General features: G+C 46.0%; 1 protein-coding gene across 6 annotated transcripts in view; it reads right to left on the bottom strand.

Annotated features, from left to right (window-relative positions):
- The window catches only part of LOC115907100 (multiple epidermal growth factor-like domains protein 6), a 191276-nt gene that overhangs the window by 50745 nt on the left and 119092 nt on the right, over window positions 1-21439 (bottom strand). For 3 of the 6 annotated variants that reach the window (XR_004060973.1, XM_030954761.1, XM_030954763.1), the window contains exons 6-11: window positions 19898-20020; window positions 13981-14106; window positions 9753-9875; window positions 6994-7116; window positions 4373-4510; window positions 1207-1329 (exon numbers count right to left, since the gene is read on the bottom strand). Coding sequence is in view for 5 of the 6 variants with exons in the window: in XM_030954761.1 (XP_030810621.1) it covers window positions 1207-1329; window positions 4373-4510; window positions 6994-7116; window positions 9753-9875; window positions 13981-14106; window positions 19898-20020 (756 nt within the window). In the remaining variant the exon portion in view is untranslated. The remainder of the gene's footprint in view (window positions 1-1206; window positions 1330-4372; window positions 4511-6993; window positions 7117-9752; window positions 9876-13980; window positions 14107-19897; window positions 20021-21439) is intronic. The other 3 variants (XM_030954762.1, XM_030954764.1, XM_030954765.1) reach the window with 3 other exon arrangements.

Here is a 21439-nt window from a genome sequence, read left to right as displayed (position 1 = left end):
AGTGAAAACAGATGCTTTAAGCTGTTAAGCTCAGTTGATCCTTCAGTTATTTTGAGGACTCTTTTTTTTTGTGGAAGGAGTGTTTTAGCACACATCAGTATACAGTGTCCATGGAGAGAGGAGGGAAAGTTTCTCTCTGCTGGCTCCTCTCCCACATCCCCACATTTGATGCTGGGTTATTCCTGTATTCCAGCCTCACAAAGAGGAAATTACACATTTTTAAAACCTTACCAGCAAAGCTGGCATAGGGTCAGTGACTCTCATTAGGGCAGTGCCCACAAAGCCCTGCAAAGGGCTTTGACAGCATTTCTTCTACCCTGGGCTGTGATTAGTTAGACCGAGCCACTGGTACCAAAAGGCTTTTGACAAGGGCATGGAATGATGGGAATGGCTTTAGACTAACAGAGGGAAGGTTTAGACTGGATATTAGGCGGGAATTGTTCCCTGTGAGGGTGGTGAGGCCCTGATTGCCCAGAGAAACTATGGTTGCCACATCCCTGGATGTGTTCCAGGTCAGGTTGGACAGGGCTTGGAGCAGCCTGGTGTCGTCACATTTCTCTTCACAGAGAAAAGCAAGGCACAATTCTTCCCAAGAATATTTCTGGGCTTCACATTCTCTGAACCTCAGAGAAAGAAAAAACAACTCATCTTATTTGCTGTGCCTGTGTTGTGCCAAAGCAGAATGCAATATGGAGATTGTTTACCCAAAGTGATGGTGTTTTGTTTCCTTGGCCTATCAGGGCCTATCAGTGTGTGTGTGTGTCGTGACTGTGGGCTGACAGTCACGAGATTCTGCACATTGTGTGCAGAATTGAGTGCTTGGCAGATTCAGTTTAGATGTAATGTAATATAGAATAATATAGTATAATAAAGTAATTAATTAGCCTTCTGACAAGATGGAGTCAGACGCTTTATTTCTCTCCCTTTGGCAGGGGCAAAAATATCCATTATAGCCGGGGCTAGTGGGAGGCGTCCCTGCCCACAGCAGGGGTGGGATGAAGTGACCTTTAGGCGCCTTGCAGCCCAGCCCATTCCAGCCCATCCCAGCCCAGGCCAGGCCATCCCAGACCAGCCCGGCCCACCCCAGCCCATCCTGGCCCGGCCCATCCCGGCCTGGCCCGGCCTAGCCCGGCCCAGCCCAGCCCGGACCAGCCATCCCAGGCCAGCCAGCCCTGCCCGCCCGGCCCAGCCCAGCTCAGTGCTCACCGTCACAGGAGCAGCCGTCGGCGCTGAGCTGGAACCCTGCCTTGCAGGCACACTCGTAGCCCCCCGCGTAGTTGATGCAGAACTGGGAGCAGCAGGACTCCCCAGTCTCACACTCATCCACATCTGCAAGGAAAGGGCAGCACGTTCAACCCTTGAGACACCCCCAGCTGCTGCCACAGCTCTGCTGAGAGCCATTGTGCTGCAGCACTCGCTGCTTTACATCTTCCTTCAAGCACATAACACTGTTTGAATCCTGAATCCAGCCAGCCACCTTCTACCTTCTCCCGTAGCAGCCAGGACCCTCCATGTCCTGGGAGAGGCATCTCCTCTCCAAGTCTGAGCTGCCATGAGGGAATTTACAAAACACCAGCTGGCATTGCTGGTGATCAAGGACAGGACCTGAGGAAATGGCTGGAGCTGTGTCAGGGAGTTTTAGGTTGGATATCAGAAAAGGTTCTTCCCCCAGAGGGTGCTAGGCACTGCCCAGGCTGCCCAGGGAATGGGCACAGCCCTGAGGCTGCCAGAGCTTTAGGAGGTTTGGACAATGTTCCCAGGGATGTACAGGGTGGGATTGTTGGGGTGTCTGTGCAGGGCCAGGAGTGGGGTTCAATGATCCCTGTGCGTCCCTTCCAACTCAAAATATTCTATGGTTCTACGAAAAGAGACAACAGCAAGGACCCACCAGCCCTCAAAAAAATTCTGTTTAACAGTAACCTACATTTGACCATTTAGACTTCTTTACATTCAACCTTACTCAATGCAAACTACCAACGCTCTGATCCAACCAGGCCCTTGCTGGACAGCAGCAGCCTGGAATGTTCAGCTGAAGTTTCTGGAAACTGATTTCCTGTTGCCTCCTCCTGCTCTGTGCCCGCTCAGAAATTGGTATCATTGACACCACTGTTGTGGTGATTAGATAGCAGAGCTGAGCTGTTATCTGTGCACTGCAGGCTCCTGGCTGCTGTCAGGCTGCTGAGCAGGTCAGTGGCCATCCAAGGGCCACCTTGTCAATGCTGAGTCTGCAAAACGCTTCTGAACGTGGCCTGGCTGAGCAGCTGCAGATGGGAAAGGTCAGTGTCTCAATTAACCTTGGAAGGAGCACCAACTTTATGAGGAAACACGGACAGGAGAAAGAAAATGTAATTAATCAATCGAGGTGAGGAGGTCAGTGTGAAAATGATTAATGCAGGTTATTTGAAGGCAGTGTTTTCCAGAAATGTCACAAGCTGAGCTCCTCTGCAGTACATCAGGTGACACCTCGCTCTGGGCTCCAGCAACAGCCCCTTGTTTGTGCAGGAATGCAAAATCTGCATCCCACAAAAAGGAGATTTTTCTGTTAAGAGCAACTTTTCATGTCTTTAGCCCTCCTCTGTGTTCTCTCCCTTCCCTTGCTGTGTCTGGAGTATCTGCTTCCCTCTAAACTCCCCAACAGCAGGTCACTGAGCTGGGGTGTGGGCAGGAGGCGGCTTTGCCTCCTGTCAGCTCTACAAACAAGACTGTGCAACCCACCCACCCCTGTGAGGCTCTGGCTCCAAATCTGCCTCCCAAACTTTTTCTGGTTTTGCTTTTTAAGCTCCATCATCACCCGCCCTTGCAGCCCTCAGTGCTTCCCTCCTCCCCTGCTCCTCCTCTCTCCTGCACTTGGCTTTTTTTCCTTGCAAGACTCCTTTTGTCTGTAATGCCTCTCACACTCATCAGTGCTCCCACTCTCTACCTCTTCTCATCATCTCATATCTCCCTGCACTGCTTTGTGGTGCCTGTTCCTTTTTCCATTCCCCCTCTCTTCCTGGCTATTCTTAAAAATTGTAATGGCATAGTGACAGCAAGCCCAAAGCAGAATGAGATACATTTTGCATGACAAAAGCCATAAACAAAACAAAAACATAAACCAAACACACACACACAGAAAGAATCTCATAGTAGAATTGCTTAAAACATGAATGAATTTTTAAGCTTGTGTCTCAAAATAAACCCAAATCTAACTCGGGAGGTGAAAGCAACAAAGTGAGACTTCTCACAGGCAGCAGTGTAACCTCATCACTGAGCAAATCTGATGGAAACACAGCAGGCTCTGGTGCACCAAGTGCAGTTTGTGCAAGAAGCACTTGGGAGCACTTGTGCTGCTGCTCCCAGCCACCAGCTGAGAGGGGAAGACAAACAAAGTCAGCTCTGTGATGCTTGGGGTGCCCGTGGTGAGACACAGCCATGGCAGCAGGTGATGCAGTGTTGTATCACACTAAATAGTTTATTTGGTTGTTGTTTTGTCATTGCCACTCCCTGCCCTCCTTGGGAACCCATCCCAGGCCGCTCCCAGGGCCAGGCACCCTGGAGAAGCACTGCTAGGACAGTGTTAATTAACACCTGCAGGAGGAGGGAAGGCATGGCTTTCCCTGAGCGACAGCTCTTCTGCAGGCTCCCCAGTGTAGTATCCCATGAACTCTCCCCCCTTGATCAATCCACAAGCCCTCAGCCCTGGAAATCTTAACTCCTCACCACAGTCATCCCTCCCAAAGGAAAAAACAGTCTCCCCATGGACTTGGTGTCACAACTTCCTCTGGTTTCTCCTTCCCCTGTCACTGGCTTGGTATCCCTGGTGGCCCCATAGCCCTGGAGACCAGGCCCCTCTGCCCAGCCCTTAGCCCCGCTCCCCCTTTATAAGCTGCCTGCTCCACGTGGTTTTCCTCTTTCCCCGGGTTTGTCCTTCAGTGACAGTGTTACCCTGCTGGAATAAACCCTTGCAAAAGAGCCTTTCTTGCCTCTGTGGCTGAGCCAGCCACCGTGAGTATTGAGCGGAGGTTTGGCTGCATTGCCTGAATGTTAACTCAGCCTTTCCACAGGAGAGGCTTGCTGGGGACAAGAGATGGGCAGCAGCACCGACCACTTTAACTCCCATATTTTTACCCCAGGCCCTTCCACACCTGCTCCCTTGCCCTCAGCTCAGAGCAAAACCTGTGCAGGTTTTGCCCCCATTTTGAGTTACCTGTGCAGGTTTTGCCCCCATTTTGGGTTACCTGTGCAGGTTTTGCCCCCATCTCGGGTTACCTGTGCAGGTTTTGCTCCCATTTTGGGTTACCTGTGCAGGTTTTGCCCGCAGCTCGGGTTACCTGTGCAGGTTTTGCTCCCATTTTGGGTTACCTGTGCAGGTTTTGCTCCCATCTCGGGTTACCTGTGCAGGTTTTGCCGTCCCCGGCCAGGCGGTGGCCGCGGGGGCAGGAGCAGCGCGGTCCCGCTGCCGTGTGCTCGCAGCCGTGCTCGCAGCCGCCGTTCCCATCCCGGCAGCTGTCCACGATTTCCATCTCAATGCCTGGCGGGAAAATAAATCAGAAGGGAGTTAAAAAGCAAGCCCGAAGGATGTAAAACAGCAGCCAGGAGTGCTGTAGCAGTCAGTGTAATCAGCTCACAGCCCCACCCCAGAAGAGCAGGCTTTGGAGTCACTGAGCTCCAGGTGTTTGTGTCACAACCGTGTATGCTCTCAAATTCAGCCATGCGAAGCTGGTTCAGTGTTCAGCAGCCACCTGCTACAGGAACCTTCCCAGCTTTCCTCAGGTTTATGCTTTGCCCCAAAGGAGGAGCAGAAGGATCTGAGGAGCCCAGGTGGTGCCCCCCAAGCCAGCCTGATGCACTTCCCAAAGAGCAGCTTGGAGTTTTGCATGGGAATGGCAAAGAGCTGGGTTCTGAAACATCCACCAAACACAAAGGCATTGAAGCTTCCTCAGCAGAGTCCTGCTGGTGAAATGGACACCCAACCACAATGCAAAACAACCTCCAGGTTTTGGTTCTTGGATGTCCCTTCCAGGGGGACACAGCAGCTCCTCTGCTGAGATTTTGTCCCCTACAGCTAAGACAGGGTGGTACAGTGCCACTGCCCTGACAGACTTCCATGCCCTCCTCATGGGGCTGCACTGGACAGTCCTCAGAACATCCTGGCCATTTCCAGTGGGAACCCTCACATGAAAAAGGGAACACCTGGCCACCTCATTCCCACCCAGCTACTTCATCAGACGATTGCTCCAGGATGCAAAGAAGCCACAGGATCAGTTATGAAGTTTTTAATGAAGGATTAGCCAGCTTTTGTTACGGAGCTATTTAGAGAGGAAATAATTTCTCCTACTTTGTAGGGAAACTTGAAAACACCCTTCCTAAAGGAGCCACTGTACTTCCAGAAACAGCCCAGCTCAGAGTGGTGGCCATCAGGTCTGGCACAGAATTTCCCCAGACACATCTGTGCTACTGGGCTCTGGTCCTACCCCTGGGAGCAACCTGCTTGCCAACAAGAAATGTAATTCCAGCTGGAAGAGAGTATAAATTAAGAGAATAAATATCTCTATATCTCATGCATAGTGTGATTATTTGCACCAGGGAGAAGAAATCTCCCTGGTCTCCTGTCCAGTGTGTTAAGCTGGGATTTAGTAAACCCAGCAATTAAATGCAGAATCTGATTTCATACACAATCTTCATCATTTACTTTGTCCCAGCTCTTCATCAGTAAAAACTGAAATACCAGCTCTTCCCCAGCCACTGGGGAAATGAAAGAATAAACAAAGATTGTAAATTGCTCAAACACTGGGATAATCCTGATCATAAATATATGCAGAATGTTTTTATTTTTATTGTTTGCTCTGCAATATTGTACATGAGGCACAGAGAATCACCATCCCCTGAGATCTGCTGAACATCCAGAAAAATTATTATCAGAAAAGCACAATGAAATCTAAGTGGTCTAAACCTCTTTTTTATGCCTGTGACAGAAGATGTCATATCTATATATTAATCACATTTCCTCTGCCATTGCACCGTTCACAGTTCCCCATCACCTATGAAATAACTCCCCAGGATGTCTCTCACATAATTGGGTTTTGTTTTTAATGTATGTTAATGCCTTGAAACTGGATTTCATTCTTAATAACTGTTTCTTACACACACATTCTTAAATAAAGCACTCATTCTCTGGCATGCAGCATATTTTCCTAAGGAAGCTCTGCTGAAAGCTCGTGCACAGTATTATTAGATTGAATGATCTTTGCCCACCTCTTTGCTAAAACAGGTCATGCTTTTGTCTGCATTCCAGGGAGCTTATGTTAGGTCCATAATAACCCCAACTCTTCCACATCACCTCCTTTATTAATCTAAATTTGCCCTCAAGGGCAGGCCAGGGATCACCTATCAGCTAACAGCACTGGGAGTCAGTCCCCTTCTCCAGAAAAGCTGTGTTGATTAAGAAACCCTGCTGGCAAGAGGTAAGCACGTGAGGAAAGACAACAGGGCTCGCTTTAGCTTGGGAAGTTTGAGTTGTTCAACTATTTTTTCATCCCAAATCTTTCTTATTTTGTTGGCTTTTTTTTTTTTTTAAGCATCCTCTTAAAAGTGTCAGTAATCTCAGGAGAAACATAAGCAAACCCAGACAGGTAAAGACAAGAGCAGAACATCGTGTTGGTTTTCTCTTGCATCAAGTCTGTAAGACAGCTGGGAGGAGGAGGGCGGGAATGAATACATTTCACACAACAGCAGCATTCTGGTGGCTCTGCAGCAGAATTCACCAGACTCTGAAGATAAACCAACAGGGCTATTTGCTCTTTGAAAGGCAGTAATTAAGGTCTGTGAGCACAGGCTTAGGAACACGTCACCCTGCAAACCCAGCAGCAGCAGCAGAGGAAGAAAACAGTATTAAGCCTGATCTTTTGCATACATTTACTCTGCTGGGGATGATAATCCCAGAGAATCAGAAGTGAGGCCTGGCAGGGAGCAGAGAGGAGAGGAAGAAGAGCAGGGCTGGGCAGGGTCACTTACGGTAGCAGCGCCGTCCGTCCGCGCCCAGCTCGAAGCCGGGGCTGCAGGCACAGCTGAAGGAGCCCGGGGTGTTCACACAGCGATGGGCACACCTGGCCCTGCCCTCTGCACACTCATCCACGTCTGCAAGCACACAGAAAGTCGTTCAGCTGGACACTGAAATGAAAAAATAATGCTGCTCTACATGGACGCGGCTGCGTTTCCAAATAGCTGCTGGAAGGATTATCCTGGGGTCAGCCTACAAAGGACAGCACCCGGTGAGCCCAGGAACATTATACTCACATTATTCTCCAGAACAACCTTTTTCTGAGCACCATTGACCTTGAACTTCTCAGTGTGAACATTTACAGTATCAAACACTATATTTGCAGTATCAGCCAAAGCACCTTATTTATTATTCCTGCAAAAAGAGCAATGGCAAGAGAAGACCTCGTGTGAAGAACTCAGAAGAAACTTCCAAAACTCTGAAATGATCACCATGTCCTCCAAGCCATTATAGTTAAATTAATGGAACAGGAAATAGCTGATTATTTTCTGAATGTCAAATGATCTGGATTAAGTGGTGGTTGGGTTTCAGCAGGGATGATGGAGACAGATCATCCCTGGATCCTGCAGCTGCTTTACAGCAGTGCAGTGAGAGGCACTGCTGCAACCACAGCAGTTCCTCTCCAGCAGCCCTGTGAGGAAAGGAAAAGCTGCAGAGCCTTAAGTGGGGAGGCTGCTCTTCCCTCAGTCCTCTGCCAAGCAGGCTGCTCCTCAGCTTCACACTTGCTGGTCTGTATTTTGGAGTGAAATGTCCCCAAAGGTGTCCATCTTCCTAAAGGCTCAGTGGAACATAAAAGTACTTTTAAGGAGTTAGTTAAAACTTTTGATTAGTTTAAGAAAACAAACCCACAAAAATTTACAGCTGCACAGAACACTGACCTCTATGCAAAGACTGGTATCACACATGGCAAACCCCTGATGCATCTCCTGGTCCTTTCCATTCTGATATCTTTCTGGCAAAATATGGATTATTTATTGCACCAATGCTGGGTTGGTGTCTTGAAGATGGCAGGGAGCAATCTAATGTGCAGCTCTTCACTTTTTATCCCAGCAAACCACACAACCACACTTTCTAACAGTTTGTCCCTCCACACGTGCTGTGCCCAGTGCTGTGCTCGTGGCGCCTGCACTTGAGCACAAGGAGCTTGATGGATGCAATCAGGCTCCTTGCAAAGAGAGGCCCCAGGCAGTGCAAACACCACACACTGGCTCATGAAAATTTCAGGACAAATGACAGCTTCTCTGAAGCAGCCATGGGAGCAGCTGCTGCTTAGAATAAAATGGGTTATTCCTCCTTTTTCTCTACTTGTCAGTTTGTGAGTACACTGCGCTGGCCAAGGCTGTAAATATTCTTTTCTCTTCATCTTTTTAAGTAGAAAAAATTAAAAGTTGAACCACAGCCACCCTCCTGCACAGGTTTCTTCCTGTCCTAAAGCTAATAGCTGAAGTATGGCACTTCAGCTGCCCTCTGTCTCCTTCCAGCTCAGTTTCCAGACAGTCAAACAACAGCTTGAATTTTGCAAAAGGCATTGAGTAACTTCTAGGAGAAAACAACCAATAATTGTATATCCATGGTAAGATACACTGCTTAATGATTCAAAAGATTGTTGCCATGAGGCTGGGGAGAAAATTTGTTCCAATATATAACACTGCAAGTTAACTCAGTGATTCAGCTTATACATAAATCAACAGAAATGTCAATGTGTATCTGAGATAAAACAAACAGGCTGACCCTGCTGCTAAACCCACTGTTGTTTCCATCCACTCATTATCAGTACATTACTTGAAAACAGTTTTTATTTTCAGTAATTACTCATGAGTAATTCCAGTAAGAGAGAATCACTAAGATGTGCCACTCTACTCACAGAAGGGCTTACAGGCAACTGAGTAAAATACTCAGGGTAGGAAGTAAATATTTTGAAAGGCACCCAGCACCCTTTATCTGAGACAATAATTTACATATTGGCAAGATTTCAGCCAAGTTTTCAAAAGAGGAGTGCAAAATTAGTGTGTGTGTATATATATATATATATATATGTATGTATATATATATTTATATACACACCCTGATCCTGATTTGGCTGTCAAGAATCTGTGCACCATTAAGTCCATAAATGCTTTTTATTTCATAAAACTGCTAAACTATCTTCCAAGAGTTTCACTGAAATAGAAAAGCAGGCATTTTGATCTCTAGTTCCCTCAAATTTCAGGTCAGAAATGCTACAGATTCTTTTGACAACCCCAGACTAAACACAGGACTTCAGAATTCAACTTTTTAAGCTCCTCTCTTTGGAAATCTTACACATCATGATTTCTTCCTTCACAGTAGTTTCTCCATTAATATGGAAACAGTTCTCCAGCTAAAAAGCCCTTTGAATTCTAAATAGATTTTCAGTGACCTGGTTCAGAGTTTTACTTGAACCAATTTTCCAGGAGCTGTATCTGGGACATTATTTTAAAGGCACCCCACAAGAATAACACTACAGCATTCACAAATCCAGTTGCTAGAAAGCATGACTTAGGAGATCACAGAGAAATTTTCATCACTAAGAAAGTCCTTCAAGACTGTGGGCTGATGTGAGTATCACAGAGAGAAAGGCTGTTTCATAATGCACACATATATTTGTCTAATATATTCCTTTCCACTCACAGCTCAGTAAGGCAGAGCACTGATTAATAACGTTCTTCACAATAAAGAGTGCAGAGTTTCTTACCTAAACAGGACTTTTTGTCTGCAGCAAGAGAATGCCCTGGATGACACTCGCATTTTGCAATTCCTCTCTCATTCTGACAGATTTGTGAGCATCCTCCATTCCCACTTGTGCAGGGGTCTATCACTGAAACCAATTAGAGCACACTGTCAACTGAAAGGTCACTTTTTGCCTGAAAATGGTCTTACCTGCCATTGTTACAACTAATGACAAAGTAGCTGTAAGAGATTAGACTGGGGAAAAATGTGACAGCATCTGGTGAGTAAAGCTGCTGTTTTTCTGGATGCTTTTTGTTGCTGGACAACATTTTTCACAGAGCAGCAACAAGGCTTTAAACAGCAGGAAACCGAGCTTGTATTACATTGGAAGTAGGACAAAAAAGTACATTTTATTGTTATTTTGCTGTACCTGAACAGATTTCAAGAGTTCTCTAAACAACAGCAATTAGCACTCCAGTATGTGTGAATCCATAAACACACACACAATGATGGAGTTCACCACGAAACAATGAATATTTAAAAGGCTTGAGAGGAAATAAACACTGAAGAGCCCCCAAAGACATCTTTCAGTCTATAAACATATGCCATTCATGTTGTACATCAAGGCTTTTTCCTCTTCTTGAACAATAACATACCTTTTCAAGGATAAGCTGCCCTAAGCGGCAAGTACTTAGAAAAACTTTTACAAAGTGCCTACAGAAGCCTCCATCTTGAAGATTTCATTGTGTTGAATGGGTTTATTTCTGGAACATGTACCTGCTGGAAGCATACTGCCCAAATAGAGACTTGGCACACCCCAAACCAGACCCACCATGACTGTTCAGACAGGTCTGACCTGGGTTAAGACCTGACATTCTGCACCAGGCTGAGGTTTTGCTTTGGAGCACTCATTACACCAAAACTCTGGTGAATAGCATTCCACAGGCAAATTTGGAGGACACCTTGAAAATGTGTCCTCTACAGTTCTGCTTAGCTTTGAATAAAGCTTCTAAAAAGCTATACTTGTTTCCCTACAATTCCAGTTCTGATTCAGCTTTAGCATTTCACTAATTACTGTCTGATTTGAGACAGATGAGAAATATTTCTCACTTGCCCTAGAGGAAAGTCACCATCAGTTCAACAACACTGAAGTCAGGGTTTGAGGAGCCCTCGGAAGGGCTGAAGGAGTTTTGCTCTGACTGGGCTGCTTTGCTCTTCCACTTGCTACACAGGAGGAGGGAACAGGAGAGAAAATCTTGTGGATTTAAATATGGGGCAGGGCATTTTTTTGTCCCTTTTCTGTGCAGCCAAGTGGCATTTTATGCCAGCATTTGGTAAAGGAGGAAGCAGCCACAGAACATCCTCAAACGGGCTCATGTCACCTCCTTCCATCTCACGAACACACAAGACACAAACCGTTCCAGTCTGCAGGGCTGAGTTTGACTTGACAGTATTAAAAAAAAAATTAAAAAAACAAAATAAAAGCACAGTTAGGGATGTAGCACTGAAATTGGACTTCTGACACGATGGGTTGCAAATAGGTTTCCAAGGAACAGCAGCACTTCATCGTGCATGACACTTCCAAGGCTGACAACTTGGCTCTGCAGCTCGACAATTTGCGGTCTACAAAGGATTTAGCTCCAAGCAAGAACTCGCTCCTTGCTGATATGAAATATTGAGTTATTTGCCGATTCCTTTTCTATTTGGGTAAATTAAATGAAATCACTATCAAACAGCATCTGTTAAACCTGCATATTATGAAGGTTTTCAGAGCAGCTAAGGCTTTAATTTGAGAATGATTACAGCGCGGAGTAAAGCTTGTAATGCTCTGTGACATGACAACAGGCAAACAACAAATTACACGGTGGATGTTAGTAAAACATAGTAATTCAAATAAAGGTAGCAGCCTTGGAAGTCCTTGGATGAGATAAGTTTTTAAAGGAAAGATCTTCAGGACATGAGGCAATCAGTGACTGACTTGCTTTCCAGTGATATGTTCCTGTTAGAAGCAGGTTTCAGGAAAAGCCAAAAATAACTCATTAGTGTTCTTTTTTCACACATTTGCCTCTTACTGGTTCAATTAATAACTTTAGTAGACTCCATCCTACAAAGCTGTACTCCAAGCTGTTAAACACTATGGTGAAAAATTTACTGGCATGGTTTCATTTCCCAGGTGCCTCAGGACACAGAATCCCAAAATGGTTTGGGTTGGAAGGGACCTTGAAGCTGATCCAGCTCCACCCTCTGCCATGGGTAGGGACTCCTTTCACTGTCCCAGGGTGCTCCAAGCCCCATCCAGTCAGGCCTTGGACACTGCCAGGGATGGGGCAGACAGGGCTGTAAAACAACAGGGTCTCCAGTCCTGTCTGCCACAACTTCTAGAGCACCTAAAGAAAAGAGGTTTGGGCTTTATCAAATAAATTTTCTTGTTCACAGCAACCATGACTTCACACTGGAGAAAATATAAAGTGGTAAAGAGAAAAACTACCAGGCTTGAGTGTTTCTCCAAGGCTTTGCAGGGCTGTGGGTGCAGTATTAACTCCCAAAAGTCCACAGAGATGAATCCCTATCTGCACAGCACCTACACCTGCTGTGGAAAGTTCTCTCATGACACTGGTTTCTCCATCCAAACCATGACTCCAGCAGCCAAGCTTTGGTTGAAAAATAAAAAAACATCCAGACTCACCTCTTCCCACCTCTACTCAAAATATCTCTGAACTGACAACCCAAATGCATTCATGACCACTTCAGCCTCATGTGTTCCTGTAAAAATCTTGTCCATGGCCTTACCTAGCACTTTTCTCTCCCAGGCATTCATTCACTCAGATATTTATGGGGGGGGGAAGCATCCTACTCAGTCTTCATTTTGCAAGCTGAGCTCTGCTTACAAGGCAGATCCTCCTTCCCCCAGGCACAACTGCTCTCCTGGGGAGGGCTGCACTTATTTCTTTTGTTCAAACACCCTGGGGTAACCAGGTAATGGGTGCCCACCTGCAGACAAGGCTGACCCTGCCCCTCTCCAGAGCTCAGTAACCACAGGCTGGTGGCAAACCACTGCCTTTGGTGAGTGGGTGACTCTCTTCAGCCCCACCACGTGAGGGGCTGAACAGTGGTGGCAAAACCTCCCCTTTTAGGGGGTCCCAGCTGAGACAGAGCGTGGAAGTGGTCCATGGGAGCTTGAACTGTGCTGTGAGCACTCCAGGAGAACTCCCACCCCACCTGGCATCACTCAGATCCCTCTGGCCCAACCATGGTCCCACCACTCCATAAACCCACCCCAAAGACCTGTGCAGGCTCTGCACAGCCAGCTGGCCAAACACATCTCAAGCTGTTTGGAAAAGGGATGGGGAACAGCAGAGGAAGCTCTCTGACACCTCCTTCTCCCAAAGCTCCCTTTTTCTGGCTCTTTGATAATCTCAGGGGAAAAACGTGGCCACCCCATGAGAGACAGAGAGGCCACCAGGCTGTGGGTGCTCCCTGGGCTGCAGCCCCCATTTGGGGCAGGATTTGGGGGGGCCCAAACCGAAGGGGAAGGGTTCTCTGCACCCAGCAGGAGCTGGGAGCCATCTGAGCAGCAGGATTTACTTACACTTCATCCACAGCGTGTAAAATCTCCGAGCAGAAGAGGAGCCATATGGAAACGGTTTTGTGACAGGAATTTCAGCTCAATAAATCCATAAATTTGGCCTTATCTTTCTCTGGCATGTTCAAGGGTGTGTGTGTATGTGTGTGCTTGTGTTGGGGAATGGGGGGGTTGCCTTCAAAACTGATGAATATGTTAAGATATACAAGAAAAGAAAAGCAACAATCAAACCCAAAGGTAGCATTGCTGCTCTGCTTGAGAGGGTGCTTAGAAACCTGAAGGGGAGGATGAATGAATCAGCCTGTGATAAGCCAAAAGGAGATAAAGAGAAGACTTTTTTGTAGAATAAAACATGTAATGCAGGCCAACTCAATATGCAACTTGATGAGCAATAAAATGTCAGAATTAAATCATGATTAAGTTCCTAACCTATGTCATCACCATCATTGTGCAAGGAGCAGCCAGGGATCTAGGAGGCCAAAATCTTGTTCAAAGCTGTGATTCAAAGTGAACTTCACACCTCAAACACGTGTTATTTTAAAACCCTGTCAATACGCAATTCCCAAAGCTGCTTTTGGCACGCAGGGGGAAATAGGAACGAACACAGTGACCCAAAACATCATCCTGGGGTCTGTTAAATTCCTTTACTGTGTGTTTTCACAGGACTCACCTTCACAGGATTTGGCATCTGCCTTCAGCTGGTAGCCTGGCTGGCACTGGCACTTGTAGCGTTCCTCACTGAGCTGAACACAGTCCTGCTCACAGCCCCCGTTGTTAATGCTGCAGGAATTGACAGCTGGAGCCAAGGAAGCAGGGAAGGAAAGCACATCAACAACCTGGGAGAACTTATTTCCTATTTTAAATACACAAATGACAGCAGAAGGAGGCAAACCTCGCCGAGCAGCTTTCAGAAATGCTCCTGTCCCCTCCCCTGAGTGGCTGCCCTCCCTTGTGCTCACGGAGCCTGTTTGACACAGCGTCCCACACCAGTGAAATCCTGATTCCAGGGAGAGGCAGGTGAGATCTGAGGGCTGTAATGCTGACTGAAGCACAGCACCCTTTGATCTGACAGCACCAAAGCACTGCCAATCCACCGAGGCAAGGAGGGGAAAAAAGAACAGCCCTGCTGGCACTTGCCCATTGATTATCTTTTTCTCTCCCTGCTTTCATTGATTAAAAATAGTAATTGTCTTTCAGGCTGATTTCCTCAGCCTCATAAATAAAAAAATTCAAATAACAGAAGCCACAAGCTCTGCAGAACAGACTCACACAGCAAACCACAGGAACCGTGGGTCCTCTGTACATCTTTAAAGATGCTGCTTCTTTCACCCCAGCAAATTAATATTCTTTTTTATTCAACACATATCCCTGGCCTCTGGAGAAACATTTCTCCTCCTGACAAAACATGTTAACACACACCCACACCTATTCACAGGCTGTATGTAAAAATAAGAGTGATGGTTTGACTCTGCTATTGTGCTGTGCTGATGGAAGTGCGTGTGCGTGGCTGAATCGAGATTTCCACAGCAGGGATGTAGTATGGAGAGATTCAAATGAGATATTAGGAAGAAATTCTTGACTCTGAGGGTGGGCAGGCCCTGGCACCAGAGAAGCTGTGGCTGCCCCTGGATCTCTGGAAGTGTCCAAGGCCAGGTTGGATGGGGCTTGGAACAATCTGAGGTAGTGGAAGGTGTGGGATGGGGTGGGACTGGATGAGCTTTAGGGTTCCTTGCAACCCAAACCATTCTGGGATTCTGTGTTCTTCTATGGGCAGCTGGAAAGATTATTTGGTCCATCATGGAATGCACCAAACTCTGAATCCAATGAAGTCAGCAAAGAGCTTTGATATTTATTTTTTTATATTCATTTTAGCAATATGTTTATTTCTTCATTTATCTGTAACAGACATTAGTGAATGTTAGCTGCAAGACCCACTACAGGATTCGTTTCACCCTATGCCACCAATTAGCAAACACTGAGTTTGTGCAGTCAAGTATGTGACAAAAAGGTGAAAAGAAAAGCAAATTTTTACATTCTCCTGGCTGCACACACAGCAGGAGGCACCTCAGTGCCCAGAAACCTGACCCTGGCTTCTGATCCCCACCTGTGCCCAGGAGCCTCCTGCCCTGCCACAGACAGACCCTGAAAGCAGCTCCTGTCTGCCCAGGAGACAGCACACCCCACACACTCTGAGCTCCCAGCTCCCTGCACATTTGCATCCATAAACCTGTTTTTCAGCAAGAATATTCAAATAAGATGAAAACATTTCAGGAGACGAGAAACATCTTAAATCCAAGTGACAGAATATACATGTTGGCTTTTAAAAGTGCCATTTTCTCCCTCAGTTTCTGAGCACGAGCCAATCTGGATGCAAGGGGAGATAAGCAGCAACCTGTCATGGTGAGGGTTTGGGAGGATCTGAGGGTGGGAGGGGGCAGGTGTGAAATCCACGAGTCCCAGTTTGGGGTGTGGCTGTGCCAGCTGCCAGGGGTTGCTCTGGAGCAGGCAGGGCAGGTTTGTCACCAGGCTGGATCCGTGAGAGGAGGTGCCAGACTGGAGGAGAAGAGCCCCCAGGGACAGGACAGGATTGTGCTCGTGGCTGCCAGCAGCACCTCTCCGAGCACAGAGAGAGACTTGGCACCTGCTGGGTCTGACTCCAGCTGTCACCAAGGGCCTGTGGCTGGAGGGATGAGCACCTGCACAGACAGAAATACAGCCTGACATTCACTTTTCAAAGGTTTTATTCTTGGAATTTGGCAGAAACCCAGCCCTGATGTGGATTCCAGACAGGCTGGGGATGATGCCAGGTGATGCCAACAGAAGGAGGGGGTATCTGGGAAGGGGGACAGTGGTGGGAGACACCAGGTGAGAAAAACAAGGATCACAGAATGGTTTGAGTTCACCCTAAAGATCATCTCATTCCACCTCCTGCCATGGCAGGGACACCTCCCACTATCCCAGCCTGATCCAGCCTGGCCTTGGACACTTCCAGGGATGGGGCAGCCACAGCTTCTCTGTGCCAGGACCTCCTCACCCTCACAGGGAACAATTCCTTCCTAATATCCAGTCTAACCCTGCTTTCTGACAATTCAAAGCCTTTCTGCCTTGTCCTGTCACACTATGTCCTTGTAAAAACTCCCTCTCCAGCTCTCTTGCAGGCCCTGATCTGATAACAGTTCAGGGAAATATACACATTTCTCAACCCATTATTTTTTATAATAAAGGTGATATTTTTACAAAGATCTGGCTCTGAAGCCATAGTTAGACACATGCATAGCAACCATGGGGTTAGAACATGCAATCTCTTCCAACCTGTGTTTTACATCACCTTAAATCCAATGCTGGCAGTGACAAGAAATGTAATTTCAGACATACAGGGCTTATATTTACATTGGAAAACACAGATTATAGAGCTGTAGAGACATTCTCTTTGTTACTTTCTCAATATATAAGAGCCTTAGTGTGCTAAAATCTCCCTAAAAAGCCAGCATCTCAACAGCTTCTCCACAAAAGGCAGACATCAAAGGTAACAGCTGGCACCAGAGATGAATCAGGGTCTAATGGCTGTGCCCTGTTTCCACTTCCAGGAGTTCAAACAGGAATAAATTCCACTGTAGACAATGAATCTACTACAGTCCAAACCCACAGCCTGATACTACAATAAACATGTTCTTTCTGAGTTTCAGCTTTTCAGATACCAGCTGGTTAAACTCCAGAGAAGTCAAACTCATTGCATTAACATAATCAAGGCATTACAAACAAAGCAAACAAAAAAGTTGGACAGGGTTGCAGTGAATATTTGGTCTGGCACGTGTGTTTATAAATTAATTCAATGCTGAGCAAAATTTGTAGGACCAAAAAGCTGAAGGAAGAAAAGGAGCACTGAAAGAGATGGGATTTTATCACGACACAAAGTACTGGGTAACATCAAAGGATGCAGGAATTAAATAGTTTACTCTCACACCCTGGTCATCACTGAACAAGGTAACCCACTCTGGAGATTTTTGGGTCTGAGCAGAGTATGGGTAGAGTTCTCTGCCTTAGAGTATGAGCAGAAGTTTCCAATGAGAGCAGGAAGAATGGCAAAAGCAGATTTCCTCTCTCCTTGTATTTTAAGGCTCATACTGGCAGAGGAGGGATGGACCACCAGCCACAAGTCAGGATCCCAAACACCCTGTGCTGAGGTGGCAGGAGGACCAGGTTTACTGGAAAACTTGTGGCAGCAGCTCAGTAATATTCCATGAATCACATGAGGAAGTATCTCATCCCAGGTTTTTGAGTCGTCAGATGTAAGCTGAATATCTTTTAAGATGATAGATCCACTTCCTTATGTATGGGAGATTTCCAAGCCATCCAGGCTGCAAAATCTGCTTCCCCTCAAATGATTTTGGCACTTTTGTTCCCACAAACACAGGGCTGCCAAAAAAGAAAAGCAGGACGTGGAAAGAATGAACCTAACAGCAGTCTGGGCTGGGCTCCTCTGAAAAGCCTCTCTAGAGGGACTTTTGTTTCTTATTTCTGCAGCTGAGATAATCACCTTCCATAAACAGCTCAGTGCCAGAATGTGGTCCCTTTTCTTTCTCAGCATGCAGGAGAGATCCTTACATCCTCTGAAGTATCCATGGAAGAAACACCACTGCTAATCCAAGCCTGTTTGAAATGCTGGATGTTCTGCTGAGCTGCACTAGGTCAGAGGAGAGGGGCATTAGTGGTTTGCCTCTCATCAGATGAGTGATGAAAGCTGAATGTACAGCCTGGTGCTGCACGAGGGGCAAACTCTCCGTCCCCAACAAGCAGCTACAGCCCAGATCCTGATCCTAGGCACTCCTGATTTATATGAAAGGCTTTTCCCTGTCCTCATCAATTAGTAACTGTCTTGTTCTCCAATGCATGAGAGCTTATTATATCCATTTGTTTTGGTGTCTTGTCTAAACAGCTGGAACAGGGCTCAATATCCTCCCTCAGTATCTTGTACATCCATTATTATGATAGCAGAGCTCTCTCAAACTCCTGCCTCCCATCTTAGGATTTATTTTTGTTTCTCCTTGATAATTTCCGAGACATTTCAAACAAAGCTGGTCACTGTATGAAGCACTTTGAATAACTTCTTGAGAATATTTACATTTATGAAATGAAAACTTGTTCTCTGGTATTGTTCACAGCTTGGACAAAGCTAAATTGAGCTTTCTGATTATGTGAGGCAAGAGGAAACCTAAGTATTTTGTGTCCACAGAAAATTTTACATATTACACAAGTAAATTCATTTAATTGCCATTAACATCTACTTTCTGCCTTTATTACACAGTTCTCTTTTTTTCCCCCCCAAAGTCCCTTTAGTCTCCTTTTCATATAAAAATCCTTCTCCACCACAAATGAGACTATTCAGAGACAGTAATGCAGCTCAAACAATACATCTTTCACTTCTGGGTCTTCCCTGGTCAGATCTGATCTGAGCAAGATTAATTTCTCTTTTAATCCACAGAAAACCACAATTGCTTCTAGTTAATTATGAACCACTCTGCTTTTACATGATTTTTTCCCCTCTCACTATAGTGTTTCCTTGTCCAGTCCTTCACCAACTAAGATAATCAAGAAAAGACTGAGACTTCATCACATTTTTAATTGCAGTTAATTGCCAAAACACTGAAAGTCTCTGTATGTGACAAACCCAAAAAACCTAAAAGGGTAAGTTTTAAAATAAAAAAAAAATCCATTATTCCCACAGCTTGAGGTACCTCCTGTGTCCTGGTTGCATCAGTGAATGAATTGCTGTGATAATTCCAGCAATGACTGGTGACAGCTCTGACTGAAGTTAAGCACAACCAAGGGACTTTGTGCAGGAACTGAGGCCATGCCCAAACTGTGAGTGAACTTATTCTGCAGATGTGGTCTGACTGTACTCGACTGTTCTTCCCATATTACCTCAAATCAGGCTTAAAAATTTAAACAAAAGGTGCCCTTTTCTTCTTCCCAGATGAAAGAACATTTGAATCCTTCCTGCAGAACGCAAAAATCTTACTTTTGTACTGATTTAAATGCGATATAAGACGTGTATTTCACGGTATTGCTTTTAACAATATGCAGAATTAACTCAGGTGTGCCTTGTTTCAGGCTTTAGAGTCCAAGCTAAGAAACACAGGGTTTATTTCTGCAATCCCCTCCACATCAGCAGGCAATGTGTCACGGCTGAGCTCCATGGCGCTCTCATTGACACGAGCACACACGGGGTGACTCCACCCTGTAAATCACAATCATTTACCCTGGACACAACCTCTAAAGCCACCAAGTGCAAGGGCACTGCTGGAATGTGCCACAAAGAAAAAACACTCAGAATTTAAAAAATGTCATTTGAAATGAAGACACCCTAAGCTCTTCAATGCCTCCTGCAAAAGAATTTTCACCAACATGAGACACCATCAAAAAACCAAAAAACAAAACAAAATGAAGAGTAATTTTGGCAATACCTGCATCCTCACAGGCTGATTGAACCAGAATGGGTAACGATATTTAGTGAAAACTCAGATTGGAGAGTCAGAAGGCTTTGCAGCTAGAGAAAGCCCGAGTTGGAGGATGAGAGGGTTCCTTACCGAGGCAGGTGCGGCCGTCGGCGTGGAGCCGGAATCCCGGCTGGCACTGGCACTGGAAGGAGCCCTGGGTGTTGGCACAGCCCTGCTGGCAGCCCCCGTTCAGCACCTCACACTCGTCCACGTCTGCAGAAGGAAGGGACAGGGTGAGGAAGGATTGCAAGAGAGCCGGGTTCTCCTGCAGGGCTCATCCAAAATGCAGGGAGCTCGGGCTGGGTTGTTGTTTGCTTCATTTTGGCAGCAAAGAAAAGGGGAATTTTATGGTGTTTTTCCAAGTTCCTGTAGGCACTGCCTCTGTAGTCTCTGCTTCTGAAGTCCTGGTTAATTAGAGTGATTTGTGACATGGCTGTTTCATTGAGGCCAAGAGAAAAATATAAGGGAAGAATTAGGGTTAGATAACACATCTGAGCCTGTAGGAGCTGCTGGTCAAACCTTTGGCTTTTATAAAAACTTGCTCTATGAAGATTTCCTTCGGCATCAGGCCTTTAATCCTATTTGTTCTTGGCGGTACAAGCAGGTACAACTGACCTGAATGGAAAACAGACACATTCTCCATCACCATTACATTCTTCAACCATGGATAGCACAGAGAGCTTAAAGAGAAAATTTTAGAAGAGTGAGGAATTTTTTCTACATTTTCTGTGTCCCTTGCCATACAAGCATAGAATCACAGAACTGTTTGGGCTGGATGGGACCCTAAAGCTCCTCTCATTCCAGCCCTGGCTGTGTTCAGGGACACCTCCCACTATCCCAGGTTGTTCCAAGCTTCATCCAGCCTGGCACTGGGCACTTCCAGGGAGGGGGAAAACATTGTGCCTTGTTCTTCCTTGTGCTCACCTAAACTTTCCATAGCATCTTCTCAGACAACCTCCCAGAAAAATGATGTGAGCTCCTGCTGATACCTTTTTCCAAAGCTAAGCAGGCATCATTCCATATTTCAGGGGATTTTGGAGGATTACATTTGGTCAAATGAAGAGGGAAACAAGCACTAAACCAGCTTGAGAACACTGCTGTAAAGTTCCAGCTGAAAATGATGGACAATGATGGACAAAGATCAAGAAGAGTTTAAGTAAACAGGTGAAGGTCTAAGACAGAATCATAAAACTGAATTTCCAGAAGTACCACATAAGCAGTTTCTGCACCTCTTCAGCAATGCTGGGCTACTGTAAATAGCATTTGATTGACATGTTGACACCATTACTTAAAAATCAACATGGGGTCGTTGGAAATAAGGGTCAATTACTCCATTCCCTGAAAAAAATCCACCTGGCAGATATTTGCTTAGATTTTGTCTGTCCTTTCCTTAGCAGTCCCCAGGGATAGCAGCTCCACCTCCCACCATCTCCCCCAGGGGCGATTCTTGTCCCAAATTATCCAAATGCCAAAGATATTTTCTTCCCCAAGTCAAGACTCCCTCCTGCAACAGACATCTCTAAAGAACCCCCCCTTTCAATACTGCAGCCTCCTGCTGATTTAATTGCTCTTTAGATCATGTTCTGAAATTATCTAATGGGAGGCAAGTCCACAACTGCTCCTGTGGGGGAA

The sequence above is a fragment of the Camarhynchus parvulus genome, chromosome 9 (assembly GCF_901933205.1).
Source record: "Camarhynchus parvulus chromosome 9, STF_HiC, whole genome shotgun sequence".
Lineage (NCBI taxonomy): Eukaryota > Metazoa > Chordata > Aves > Passeriformes > Thraupidae > Camarhynchus > Camarhynchus parvulus.
The sequence above is the reverse complement of the archived record's forward strand: the minus strand, read 5'-3'. Positions and strand labels throughout refer to the sequence as shown.